The sequence below is a fragment of the Amphiura filiformis genome, chromosome 15 (genome assembly GCF_039555335.1).
Source record: "Amphiura filiformis chromosome 15, Afil_fr2py, whole genome shotgun sequence".
In the NCBI taxonomy this organism is placed as follows: Eukaryota; Metazoa; Echinodermata; class Ophiuroidea; order Amphilepidida; family Amphiuridae; genus Amphiura; species Amphiura filiformis.
This window is the reverse complement of record NC_092642.1, coordinates 38,084,926-38,099,523: the sequence shown is the minus strand read 5'-3', so window position 1 is coordinate 38,099,523 and position 14,598 is coordinate 38,084,926. Positions and strand designations below refer to the sequence as shown.

Here is a 14,598-nt window from a genome sequence, read left to right as displayed (position 1 = left end):
GTAAACTTTATAAATCTGATGATTTATACTTAAAGTGTATGTAGGTGGCATGAAAAGCCGACGATCAATTGAAAATTTTGACCTTTCGTATTGAAGATATGGATTTTTCCCCAAAACACCAAAAAAAAATTAGGTCTTTTGGGAAAAAATCCATATCTTCAATATGAAAGGTCAAAATTTTCAATTGACTGTCGGCTTTTCCTTCCTGCTACATACACTTTAAAAATATATCATTAGATTTATATAATTTACTTCGAGGAGTGTTATATATCAAAAATTTGAAAAATATCAAATTTTTATAATTTGTCATAAAATTTGTATTATATTGTGATTTTCAAAAATGAAAATTATTTGATATCAGAAAGACATGCTTCGTATTCAGAATGCAATTCGATAGGTCTGAGGTGCTCTCATGTCCCACAAAAATACTGTCGAAACCCAATAAACGCTCATTTTAGATCCCTTAAGGTTAGCAACTATATTAAACTGTTGCGAGTTGGAAGTTCACAGCATCTTGCGAATGGTAGTGCGCTTTGGCAAAAATTGCATTGATCATTTCATAGCGAGTGTGTAGAAGAATTCAAATATTACAGATATACTTTTATAGGTCCTGTGGTTCTTGAGATGTTGCAAAAAGGGCTGAAACAACAAAACCTTTGTAAAACGCACATAACTCATTCACAACAATAAAACGAGCAAGTTTTCTAAGTATATGATTTGTAGAATGAACTTTTGCAAAACATCAAATTGTTATTTTTCAATAATATATTGATTTCGATAATGAAATTTTTGGCTGCTTCGACCAACAATACCTAGTCTACCCTTAAACGTATTTCTGCTTTAAACAAATAATTATTGATCTTGTCATTGTCTTGATACAGGCTGTGTTGATGATGATGGTACATTACATGCCATTGGTTCATCTTGGAATGTCGATGCATGTTTGAGTTGCCAATGTTTGGATAGTGGTGTACCCGCTTGTGTGTCTCCAGCATGCTTAGGTCCACCCCGACCTGATTGTGAAGAAGATATTCAAGACGGGGTGTGCTGTTCGAATTGGATATGTCCAGATGGTAATAATGCGTGGCCTGCTACCGCGAGATAAGCATAAAGTCGCAAGACATCCTGGCTGACTGACTTGAATCAGTTGATGTTCTTTGTTTGCTGCGCACCTGTTTAAGCCAGAAGTACGTCTATATGACCTTTGTGAATGGGGGCACAATGGGGCATTCAAGAAAGAAACAAAGACCACCAATGCAGTAGCCAGGGCGTTTCAAAACTGCCAATTTGCGATTTTACGCTCATTTCGTGGCGACAGGTCAGATATGAAGAGTTTTATACACTGAGATGTGATGATGGAGGTAGAACTTTTTGAATGACCCTTGTAGATAGTAAGGATGTCTCTTTAGGTATTTGTTAAGGGATATCCCTAACGCATAAGGGATTTGTATGAACGCCTCCCCTTAATGTTGTTTATACCTGGCTTTCTACTAATCACGCGCGCCGTTGGATAACACAAATGTATAAATGCTGGTTCACAGCCCAATAATAAAAAAAAAAAAAAAAAATCAGTGAGAATCGTTGAACAGATTTACAAAACGGTGCTGCTTTCTGCTTGTCGTGTTCCACACTATTCCATTCACTCTTTGGGCATTGTCATCTGTGCAAGGACCTTGTTCAACGATTCTCACAGATTTCTTTTGTTGGGTGCCAATTATTGGACTGTGAATGTGGCCCGGGAAGCTGTTCCATATCAATGCAATTTGCTTTTGTGTAAATTGGACGACTGCTTGGTTAATACTGACATGTGTTTAGAGTAGAATATTGAGGCAATCCTGTGTGTATTTTTTGTTAATTGTGATGGACTGGATTTTAAGATATGACCTTTTTGTGGCTCAGAGTGTAGATATATAGACGTGATGAAGCCTGTAAAATAAATATTGTTACGTGCGGCAACTTTAACAAGAGGCAGACATTGATGACGCAATCGAATCACGTGGGATACTTGCACTTTGCAGTTACTTTTTGCAGTGAGTTTTTTAGTGTTTGGCAGGGTTAGGGTTAATATCTAAACCTTACTTGTTTTCTTTCTTATTTTAAATGACTACAGTGGAAGTATCACCAGAACCACCTATCGATGTCGGTAAGTATTAACCTTAAAATTGTGGGTAAGAAGCAGTAATGTACAACATTTGAAGGAACTATTATAAGCCCGATCTACAGTATTATTATATATACGGCTATTTCGTATTAATTTTAGCTTTCATCAAAAACACTCTATATGCATGTAGACGAGGCACAGTGTCATCGCCCCGATATCTTCTAGAAATCGCCATGGTAGGTTGAATCCACCGCCACGCATGGCTATTTTGTTCCGACCTGTTTAATAGTTTTGAAACGCATAATGGGCCGAAGGATATCTGACTAAGGCTACTGACAATAGCCCGGTGACTGACCTCGCTGTGTGTGAGTGACCATGGTACGCTATGGGTCATCTGCTTTAGACTACCTCCACGATTGGCCTATACACTGCGCTATATAGTTCGGCACATATAAAATCAGAATTATTGTCAGTTTTTGAGTTCAAGACGTGAGCTTCTTTCTCAAGACGCAAGCTAACGACTATCATATCTGTTCAATACATATATTCAAGTGCAAGGAACCACATCTGGTTTCTTTAGACGAAATCAATTACGGGAGATATTCATAATTTTCTACCCCGGTATCCAAAGATTTTCGTCTGAATATCAAAATCGTGCATAGCACATTCACGTGTATCGATCCCGGGTATTGATTTTAGTATCTCTGCTGTACCAAGTAATTATTAGCCAGGCGATGTCGGTGTGCGAGGTTTTATGGTATATTTACAAAATCTTATATATTACTCTTATCGTACTGAATGGTTTTTTTTCAGACTGTTTGTTCGCTTGTCCACGTATCTACAGACCCGTTTGTGGTTCGGATGGTAACACCCATTCTAATGAGTGTGAGATGGGACGGGTAGCATGCGAAGGAAACATTGAAATCACTGCAGTCTACGATGGAACATGTGAGCAAACACACCCAGGTATGGAAAGAAAAAGAGCAAGGTAAACCAACCTGACATGAGGAAACAAGTAAAATACAGAGGGGGGACCTACCAAGAACAGCAAGCGTAACCAAATCCACATGCCATTGAAAACGATAGGAACTCTTTAGATAAATATCATCAAATTTAAGTATTAATTGAATAAAAAAATTATTACACATGGGGGATTCCGAATTTTTAATTTGTTATCAAAAACAACGTTTTGAAAGTATTTGCCGACGGAAAAAAAATTATCGAAAGAAACGTTTACAATATAATCACAAAGTTGAACAAAATAGAAAATTTTACTGCACAATCTCGCGTTGTTTACCGCCTTTGCATTCAAATATACAGGAAGGTCTTAGACCACCCGCTCTGTAGCCGGTCACTTCGAGACTTACTGTCTACAAACTGTTATGGCAGCACGGAGGTGGCCACGTGCGTATTTATAAATAATATAGTCGAAGTATACTGACTAATTTACCTCAATTTAAGATATTAATCGGATCCAAAGCTTTTCTTATCGAAAGGGCAACTTCGCATTAACAATCGGTAAAACTCAGTGTATTTTACACTTTCCTTTTAATGAAATTCTGCCAAACAGCAGCTGTGAGACCGGGCTATGAGAATCTTTCTTCATTAACACATTCATCTTTTTCATCTTGGTTCAAGCATACCACATTGGAAATGTCTTTGAACAAGCACAATGATTTGTGATGATTGACCACGCCTTTCTTTTCATGATGATTGACCACGCCTTTCTTTTCTATGCATGATTGAATAGAACATGCGCTATAATTGAAGGTTCCAATATATTTTTATTTCTACATTAATTTTCTTATTGCAACTTTTTTTGAACATGACCATCACACTCATAAACAGCTGAAAGAAGTGTGGACAAGTATGCATAATTGAATGGAAGTTTTGCCTAATAGAAGGCTGCTATATTTTGTTTTACCGCGTTTTCTTATTCTTCTTCCCGTTCCGTTTTCTCAACAGGACCAAAACATCGAAAGATACGAGGTGAGTTTGAACAACTATACGCATGACAACTCCCTGGTTAAAAATAAGTACAAATAAAGTATACTTTATGTGTACTTTTAAGTACTTTTATTGTACTTTTCGAGTTAAAAGTACAATTAAAGTATACTTTGAATGTACTTTTTCTCCCCTTTGTTAAAATGTTTTGTACTTTTAATATACTTTTTCTATACTTTATTTGTACTTTTCTTTGACTCCAAAGATTTTGCCCATCAACAAGTACTTTATTTGTACTTTTCTGTACTTAATTTGTACTTTTCTTGGACTTAAACTTTTTTGGACCTCGTGAAATGTACTTAAAATGTACTTTTCAGACTCAGACATTTTTCAAAAGCACCATTGTACTTATTTTGTACTTTTCTGGGACTTAAACATTTAGGAGGTCACCAACTGTACTTTTAATATACTTTTTAGTGTACTTAATTTGTACTTTTATTGGATTAGCATTTGACCTGATATGCAAATTGTCACATGACAATATTGTTGTGGATTTGAAAAATAACTGTCATTCAGTTTGGAGCTGTTTTTGACATGGCATATTAAGATGGGAGCTCTCATTTTGAGGATTTTACATGGATATAATTATGCTATGACTTGGATTTCTGATTGCATTCAATGGACACAAAAGAAGGTACCATGTATTTGTTATTGTTTAAAATATTTTGTACACCAAGAAATGCCATATAATGCTGATAATTGGGTAAGCTTACACGCTCATTCAGCTTCATTCATGAGTGCCCATGCTGTCAACATACAACACTGCTGAATTCTCCGTACCCATATGGTCAATGGTATAATGTGCTATGTTTGAGGAATTCAATAACCTCAACGATAGACATTGGCAACTCTGTTGCATGGCATCACAAGACTCAACTGCACAGACTATACAGATAACTCGAAACATTGTATTTATAAGTGCTACCAGTGGCATGCATGAACATATAGGTCTACATATGAAACCACATTACACCTGTTTTTACATGATCTGCATTAGCTACTTTTGAACAAAGAAATTTGTTGTCCACAAGACTTCGTATATATCAGGTCCAGAACTGTATCACCAGCTTGTAATATCCGTTCTGCTACACAAAGACTTCTTCAAGAAACAGCTACGGTACATGTAGTTGCCAGAAACCAGTGGGGCAACAGATCATTTCATGTTTCAGCTGCACAAATTTCGAACAACCTGCGATTTTCAGTTCGCTCCACCAAGAACATAATTGTGTAATTTCAAAGCAAATAACTTGTAAACACATTTGTTCCAAAATGCCTATACCCGGGCTTGATGCATGAACTATTCAACATTGATCTGATTTTGTATTGATTTATATTATAATATTGTTTGTATTATTGTATTTTGTTGTTGATGTGTTGCAATAATGTGCCCCGGAGGGAGGGACAAGGCATTTGAACTTGACATATGTGGTGTTACCTGGACAAGAAAGCAACCATGGTAGTTAAAAAATATTCTTTTTCTAATTTCTTACAACAAGAAAATTTTCAAATTTAATCATATGTTAAGTATAATTTATTAAGCCATATGTAGAGCATGGTATACTTTATTTGGCCATGTGAAAAGTATACTTTATTTGGCCATTTGAAAAGTATACTTTATTTGGCCATGTGAAAAGTGAAAAGTATACTTTTCACATGGCCAAATAAAGTATACTTTTCCTATTGCTAAATAAAGTATACTGTACTTTTTATGTACTTTTAAAAAATGTACTTTTTTGGAACGCGAAATAAGTACATTTAAAGTATTCAAAAGTATACTTTTCACACTGCCAAATAAAGTATACTTTTCCTATGGCTAAAAAGTATACTTTTTATGTACTTTTGGTCTGTTTATACTTTTAGTGTACTTTTCTTTTCTTATACTTTTTTTATACTTTAAATGTACTTATTTCGCGTTCCAAAAAAGTACATTTTTTAAAAGTACATAAAAAGTACAGTGCTTTTTTTGTACTTGTTTTTAACCAGGGTCCGCATGGACGTTTGCGTATGAGAAAAATGACAATCTTTAATTTGATTTAACATGTTGTTTCATCTCTCTTTTTAAAAACAGGACCACGATCACCTCGACATATTAGAGGTGAGTTTACACATCTAGGAGGCATGCAAGCTTCTGATTTACAGTATGGTTTTTCTTTTTCTTTTTCCTTTTTGCGTTTTCTCAACAGCTATGCATGATTGAATGGACTTTTGCATAATTTTGTCCCCGCCAACGACATTTGGAAAGGGGACTATAAAATGGGCTCCGATCAGTGTCGTAGTCAGGGGAGCGGAGCAAACTGCCCCCACACAAAATCACCAGGGGATAAAATGGGAACGGCAAAGAAGAAACTGTCCTTAAAATGACTAAATATGACCACGCCTTTCTTTTGATTGACTACGCCTTTCTTCTTCCTTTTTGATTTTCTTAATAGGACCAAAATACACAATGATTCGAGGTGATTTTGAGCAACTGTGCATGATTGAGTATGCGTAATTGAAGGCTGTTTCCATTTTTGTTTTGTTCCTTAATGTTTGTGCTTCTGTTTTCTAAAGGCTACATACAATCAGTCTGATTTACCGCGTTTTTTCTTCTTTTTTCGTTTCTGCAACGTTTGGTTAACAGGACCACCACACCCGCAGATTCCAGGTGAGTTTTTGGCACCTCTCGATTGCATGTATGGATTGAATTTTGGGAAAATGCTGTATATAAATTAATGTTTGCGTAATTGCAGTTTTACGGGTTTAGGTATATATAATAGTGTTATAGTAATATAGACAGCAAAATAATTTAGGTACCAGTTATGTTCACCCCTGCATATCTTATGTCAAAATTAAAACCAGCAACAAATACCTGTTCGCTTTGGGTCTGATACGACCTCATCTGTTGAAATAGGCTGAGAATTAAAGAAATGGTGATCAAAACCTAAGGAAGGAACGAAATTCAAAGTTGCATTTTATTGTTCTAATCAATGGGAAACACGGCGCTAGTTCTCTTGTTCTAGATCACTTTGTATAATACAAATCAATACATCATCCAACGGAGCAATCTGCAACTTTGAATTTGTGTCTTTCTTGGAATTTGGATCACCGTGCCTTTACTTCATAAACCGATTTCAACGATTTCAATCGGCTGTTGGTTCTAATTATGACCATACTTGTAACGAGTCATGACTCGAGACTCGACTTTTCTAAAATGGAATGACTCGACTCGGATCTTGAAATTTTCCCCATAGAGATTGTACAGTGACTCGAGTCATTTGACTCGACTCGACTCGAGCTATTGCTAGAAATGACTCGACTCGACAATGAAATGACTTAACTCGTGACAACTGATGATACATCTGTCTTTGTGTAGAATATACAGGGTTGAAAATAACCGATACCTCAATTCGTTTGCTGTGTGTATTATTTTACGCTACTGCTGCCACCGATGAATATTCTTTCGCTTGCAGTCCACACTAGAGCTAAAACGCTTCAAGCTCGCTCTGCCTACTAAAAGCCTGATTAACTTTAACATTGCATCCAATGCACTGGTAAAAATGATTACAAATTACTTTCAAGGTATTCAGATATTATGTGAAAAGGAAAAAAGAACCAGAAAGTCCATTTGTTGTAGTACTACGCATGATTCTGTTTAACATATACGAATTTTAGTTTGTCAAATTATACTACATTTTTGACGAGTTAATATTTACAGTGTGAATTTGAATTTTATTTGTCGTTATGATTTCTGTTTCTTAGGTGCCCTAAATTAACCAATTTAAAACTTATAAGTATACAATGTACATATTCGCTTCTCACCTCCTCAAAGAAATTTTCATGCCATCTCTTGAACTATACTCATTGTCATCAAATGCTTTCCACCATGAATATACTTGTCAGTCTCTTACGCATTCCATTAGCTTGTGAATTTGATTGTACATCTGAGTATCTACCGGTATGTGGAAGCGACGGTGACACCTATTTGAATGAGTGTGAGATGAACCGAGTAGCTTGTGAACAGAATGTCGACATTATTGTGCAAAGCACCGGAAGATGTGTATCAGGTATGTTCCAGACGTTCTTCGAGATTTTCAAAAATGATCAGATAAGCATACTATTCATATGGAGATACCACTTCTATGGGCAAACGCTGAACACAACACTATTTTCAATTACGCTAAACGTAAACCCTAATTCTATTTTAATCTTGGTTGAATGACTCCCACTTCCTATTTATGGAGCTCCATGCTGGTATTTCAGTTCCTTTAGATATGACAGCCAAAATAGATTTTAGCGCACAATAGAATACGATGTGAAGATCAATTGATTTGCTCACTTACATGACTTATAATATAGATGCCTCAAACTAAGGAAAATACATTTTTAATCCTACCACCCAGAGGATTTTTTGATATCGAAAGGGAAATAAGAAACGAAAAAGGAGAGTATATAGATGAACAAAGAAGTCACTTGGTACCCCGGCGATTCGAACCAACCAGTAGCCATGGGGGTTTCGCTGGCTCCGCAGTTGCTTTACCGTGTTGGGTTTGTTAGATTAGGAAGTATTAGGCTTGCAAAACCCAAATTTAACATCTTTCAGCCCTTGCTTATATCAGCTTTCCACGATACTATACCCTAAAAGAAGATACTTAAATCACGAATCTCCAGTCGCTCCAGAGTGGTATTGGTAAAAATAACAAACATAATGCGTATAAACTGGCAAATCAACTGCAACTTTTAAATATCTTTCTCATCATCCACAGCATGTAATATATCGTGTAGTAGCGTTTATGAACCCGTGTGTGGTTCAGACGGTCAAACGTACCCCAATGAATGTAGCATGAGAGAAGAAAGTTGTGAAAATAACAGAGAAATAACCATAGATCATAACGGAGAATGCGAATCGGGTACGTAAATTTTGATTTTGAAGAGCGATTAAATAAAGTGGCATCCTAACTCAAAATGGACAAAATAATATGGACTATAGTACTAGTAGAAATTGGCGTAGCCGAGGGGGGGCTGGGGAGGTTTACACCCTAGATATTTTCAGTGATGAACATGGGGACAGCAAAGGGTAAATTTTCATTAAAACGACTAAAAAAATTCTAACAAAGACATATGTCAGAATTAGAACCAGCAGCCAATTGCTGCATCTTTAAGCTCGAATTTAAGACCTCATTCGTTGAAATCATAAAGACACAATGATCCATAACCCCACGGATGATGCAAATTCAAAAGTTGCAGTTTGCTACATTGCCCCAGCAAACACAAAAACGTTTTAAAAACGTTTTATATAAGTTATATTTTGGCTTTTGATTTAGGTAAAATCGTTTTAATAACATTAAAATGTCGGGTTATATAAAGGTCATTTTAAAGAGTTTTGTATGATAACACACTACAACAATATTTTTTCAAAATATTATTGTAAACTATTTTTGCCAACATTTTCTGCCAAATATTTTGTCAACACTTAAATAACATTATGTTAAAATATTTGCACCCAGCAAGCACAGAAATGTTCTTGAAATGTTTTTTTCAAAACGTTTTAATAACATTTAAATGTCCGGTTATATAAAGGTCATGGAAACTATCAAGTTTTCAAAAATGATTTTGGAATGTTAATAAAACGTTTTATACCTTTTATATAACCCGACATTAAAATGTTTGCTGTAAAACATTCCGTGTTTTGCTGGGCAGTAGATTATCAAAAATGTTTTTGAATGTTAGGAAAACGTTTTATACCCTTAATATACCATTTATATAACCCGACATTTAAACGTTTTTTGACAACCATTTATAACCTTTTGCGAATGATATCGAAAACGTTTTGTGTTTGCTGTGTTGCTTGCCCAATTGATTTGTACACAAAGCGTTGAACAAGAGAATCTAGCACCGTGCTTTCCATTGATTAGAACATGAAAGTGCAACTTTCGATTTCGTTCCTTAATTAGGTTTTAGGTCTCCGTTTCATTAATTCTCAACCAATTTCAACAAATGAGGTTTAAAATCAGAGCTAAAGGGTACAGGTACTGGCTGCTTGTTTTAATCTTGACATAAACATCTCAAAAAAGTAACTAACCCCCTTAAATAATGGCCATTATTAAAAAAAGGGGCTATTGTATTACAAATCTGTAAAATGCGTTGGAAGCAGAATGTATTTCTGCGCATTTTGACACCTCATTTGATACGATAGTCAATTTAAAGTAGTGAGGTCCAGATTTGAAAGTTGCACTTACATACAAAACTTTACAATACAAAAACACTTAGATATCATTACATAGATTCCTTCCATTACACTGAATACAAAATCAATACAATTTACTGCAACTTTAAAATCTTGGGTTACATTGATTGAAATGTACGCTGTGACGTCAATATTTAGTCAATTGTTACAAATGAGGTGTCAAAATAAACTCTGCTCCAACGCATTTTACAGATTTGTAATACAATCACCCGTTTTGGAATAATGGCCATTATTTAAGGGGATAGTTATTTTTTGAGATGTTTATTTGGTTTTGTTTAGGATGCACAGGGGTTTGTAAACTATTAATTGAACATTGACTTAAAACAATATACCGTATAAGTATGTATGCCGTTGGCGTCTTTTTTTTCTCTTTCCAGGTTTACCGTTACATATTCCAGTTCCAGGTTTGTTGCATGATTATTCTATAAAACCCATTGTAATATTGCACGTTTCATATATTCTGCATTGTGATATTATGGCTTACCTCAGCAATTGACTTGCTTGTAATAATAAGTTTGCTTCGCAAAGACTACAATACAATAACGCAAAATGATAATAATAATAATAAATATAGTAATAACACTACTGCATGATTTTTATAGTAATCAAGTTAACTCAATCGATAAGGCGTTCGACTATGGTACAAGAGGTTGTAGGTTCTGAACCCTCGCGGTGGTTTAGTACGCGCTCGTCATGCTCGTGGAGTGGAAAAATTGAGTTAGCTTGAAATGTCCAGTGGATAGAATGGGATTCTAGTTATTGTCAGCGAAGTCTGAACCTTACGAGTACTACATGTGCTTGTTGATTAGTTACAAGAAAACTATTATGATTTATTGAGCCAATCAGTAACTAGCAACATGTTAAGAATGGTGGTAGGGCTGAAGAAAATGAACCCCATGAGTACTACCTGCTGATTGGTGACAAGAAAACTATTATGATTTATTGAGCCAATAAGCAGCATGGTAAGAATGTGGTAGGGCTGAAGAGATTGAGCCTCAATATCTAGAAGAATATATCGCGTAATTAACCAATTATTAAGCAACGCTTTAAATACAATAGTTTTCAGGGGTTAAAATAGCAACATTAAAGATAGTAATATATACTCAAATACTACTCAGTGAAACAAGATTTTAAGCAAAAGAACTCTTTAAAAGGGCATATCAAGATAAACATTTCCATTAATTAATCATGTTAATTGTTGAAACACTTGTTCATATTCAAAAATAATTAATACAGCATGCAACGACTTTTGTACCGCATTTTACGAGCCAGTCTGTGGCAGCGATGGGGACACCTACACAAATGAATGTCAACTAACTGTTTCTGCATGTTTGAAAAATATTGAAATCACTGTTGTAAGCACAGGACCGTGTGCTTCCACAACAACGGGTAACTATATTAAATCGTAATGGGTTACATAGTATAAAATTGGGAGGGGGACTTCCTGCAAAAGTATGGATACCAGGGTACTGTTTTAATACGCAGCGTCTAGGTAATAATATAGTAAGTCAGAAAAGTTATTTTACGGCGGTTGGGCGTATTCATAACATGAACGGACTTTTAATCACAGGTGTAATATCATTCAAGACTAATCTGTAAAATCAGATTTTATTTTGAACAATCAACAAATCAATATCGGAACCCCGATGTATTTTTTCGAGTCTTCGATTGAATTTCGAGCTAATTTTTTCATGATCGGTACTTGTAGTTGGAATTTGAGGGTTTTTTGCGGTTAGTATGTTTGAAACTACCCTAAAATTCGTTCTTGTCTGATCAACTCTTTATTCAATAGGCACATAGCAAATATGCTGCTTAGGCCTATTATTGAATTGTTACGGTATTAATTTATAATGTTTTTGTGCTATTCTTCATACCTTATTTTATTACGTAAGCCAAACAAAAACTGTTTTATTGGATACTATAAGAGCCATACTTGTTGATATCATTTTGCAGATGTCCCTACTGCCGGGGAGTGTCCTCCGCCGGTAGAAGAGGATGCTATTGGCATCTGTGCCAATGTATGTGTGGCAGATAGTGGATGTGGTTCCGGGGAGAAATGCTGTCCAACGGCATGTGGAGGAACAGTCTGTTCGATAGCCGTACCAGCATCAGGTAACCATGAAGGGATTTGTTTAGACGCTTCGCCTTAAACAGTTGTGTACAACCGTATGAAAATGCTGTTGGCTGCTATACCTGCGTCTCTTTTTGCATATATCCTGAAATAAAAACCAGATTCCTAAGAAGTGGTGGTCACTTCAATACGTATGTGTGACCTCGCAATAAAACCCCATTTGAACCCATCTTTATATCAGTGTTACCGATGCCCTATAAGAATTGAAAGCACAAAGGCGTGGCAAACCAACAATCGGTCTCCCAGTCGGCACCAAAATGTTCCTGGGTGTAAAGAATATTACTTTTAGCCAACAGAGGAACTAAGCGTAATTTAGCGGCTAATACCGCGATGTTGGTAATGCTGTGCCTAATTGTATAGCCTTTGTTCTCAATCGATCAAGATTGTAAAATTGTAAGTTGTAAAATTAACTGACACTCTTTGAAGATACTCGGGAATGAAAACCCAGTTTGAGACGCAGAAGGAATTGGATCACCCAAATACGCATGAAACTGTCTGGGAATGACCCCGTGACCTTTGTCAGTGGTGTTAAACGATAGTATAATAATTGAAGACCGAATTAAAAAGACTAGTTTGTGTCTGATGTCAGGGCAAAGGCGCGGGGTGGTTGGTTGGTTGTTGACCCGCGCAGTACAGCTTTTTTGGTCTGGTTGACAGGTCGATAGGTTTTTAATTATAGTGCTATTCAGATTTAAAAATTACTACGTGACATTTGCTTGCATCCGTTTGAAACCGTTTATTTATTTTTATTCTTTTAGATTGCGTTGACAAAACAGGAAACACTGTTGGTGAAGGCGAATCATTTAGGCCCACAGATTCTTGCGTTGATTGTCTATGTCTGAATGGTAGAAAAGTCTGCCCGATAGTTGATTGTCCACCACCTCCTGCACCAGGATGCATACGTAAATATGATGAAGGTGCCTGCTGTCCAAAATACGATTGCGGACCTCCATCAGGTAGATATTATATTCCCCACAGGGGCGTATTTTACTTTTTTTTCTTTCTTTTCCCTATGGTGAAATGAAAGGAATGCAATTCAATGTTAAATAATCAGCCATTCTTGGATCCTTCAACTCGGACTGGAATACGCATCAGATGTATCCATATCATCTCCTTACTTCATTTTAGAGATTTCTAGTTTGAACTATAACACATTTATTTTGATCATGATTATAGGAACCTTAGAGACGGAACCGGTACATTCTTCTGTACTAAGCAATAAGCATGTTTCAACCGTTAATTATTTTCTATTCTTCAGATTGCGTTGACGAAACAGGAAACATTGTTGGTGAAGGGGAGTTTTTAGGCCCGCAGATTCCTGCGTTGATTGTTTATGTCAGAATGGCAGAAAAGTCTGCCCGATAGTTGATTGTCCAGCTCCTAGATTAGGATGCACACATGTACCTCGATACGTTGAAGGGGCCTGCTGTCCAACATATGAGTGTGAGACTTCGTCAGGTATATATTACAATACATGTTCCTCAAAATGGGATGAAAAAATGCACATTAAAGTTAAATAATCAGCCCTTCTTGGAGCCTGTTTCACCTTTCAAACAACCCGGACCAATTTTCAACGCCTGGAATTTTGACCCCTTCGGAACAGCAAAGCTGGCTATGTCCTATAAATGGTGTATCTTTATTTGAAAGATTTCCCGTTCCAACTACACTGTTAAAAACATGTTAAAATGTTTAACCAACACGGATTATCAGGTGAACTTTACAATTGAAGACCTGAGTGCAAAAAGAGCGTAAGTCCACTTGGCCCCTCAACATGTATACACTAAAGTTACGTATAATTTTGTAAGGTTTTATAATGTTTAATACATGTTCCAGGGTGAAAACATCATGAAAGGTTGTGAAAGATTTGTTTTGGCCCTGAATATGTATAAAACATTACCAAACTATACGCAACTTTAGTGTGTACATGTTGAGGGGTCAAGTGGACTTACGGTCTTCTTGCGCTCAGGTCTTCAATTGTTGGTTAAAATTAAAACCAGCGAGTTAAAACTTTTTAACACATGTTATCAGAAGTTTTAATTTGTTGGTTAAAAATTTTGTGGGTCATCTGGAGATCCGTGTTAGACAATTTTACCATGAACATGTGTTCTAACCAAAGTATTATTCTAACAGTGTGTACTA

General features: G+C 36.0%; 1 protein-coding gene across 1 annotated transcript in view; it reads left to right on the top strand.

Moving 5' to 3' along the window:
- Positions 1-14,598, top strand: part of LOC140170935 (uncharacterized) — a 104,932-nt gene that overhangs the window by 20,461 nt on the left and 69,873 nt on the right. Inside the window, exons 6-15 of the mRNA XM_072194131.1 lie at positions 882-1,073; positions 2,111-2,143; positions 2,915-3,067; positions 6,726-6,749; positions 8,005-8,148; positions 8,848-8,991; positions 10,706-10,732; positions 11,565-11,717; positions 12,282-12,440; positions 13,218-13,415. Of these exons, the coding sequence (XP_072050232.1) occupies positions 882-1,073; positions 2,111-2,143; positions 2,915-3,067; positions 6,726-6,749; positions 8,005-8,148; positions 8,848-8,991; positions 10,706-10,732; positions 11,565-11,717; positions 12,282-12,440; positions 13,218-13,415 (1,227 nt within the window). The remainder of the gene's footprint in view (positions 1-881; positions 1,074-2,110; positions 2,144-2,914; positions 3,068-6,725; positions 6,750-8,004; positions 8,149-8,847; positions 8,992-10,705; positions 10,733-11,564; positions 11,718-12,281; positions 12,441-13,217; positions 13,416-14,598) is intronic.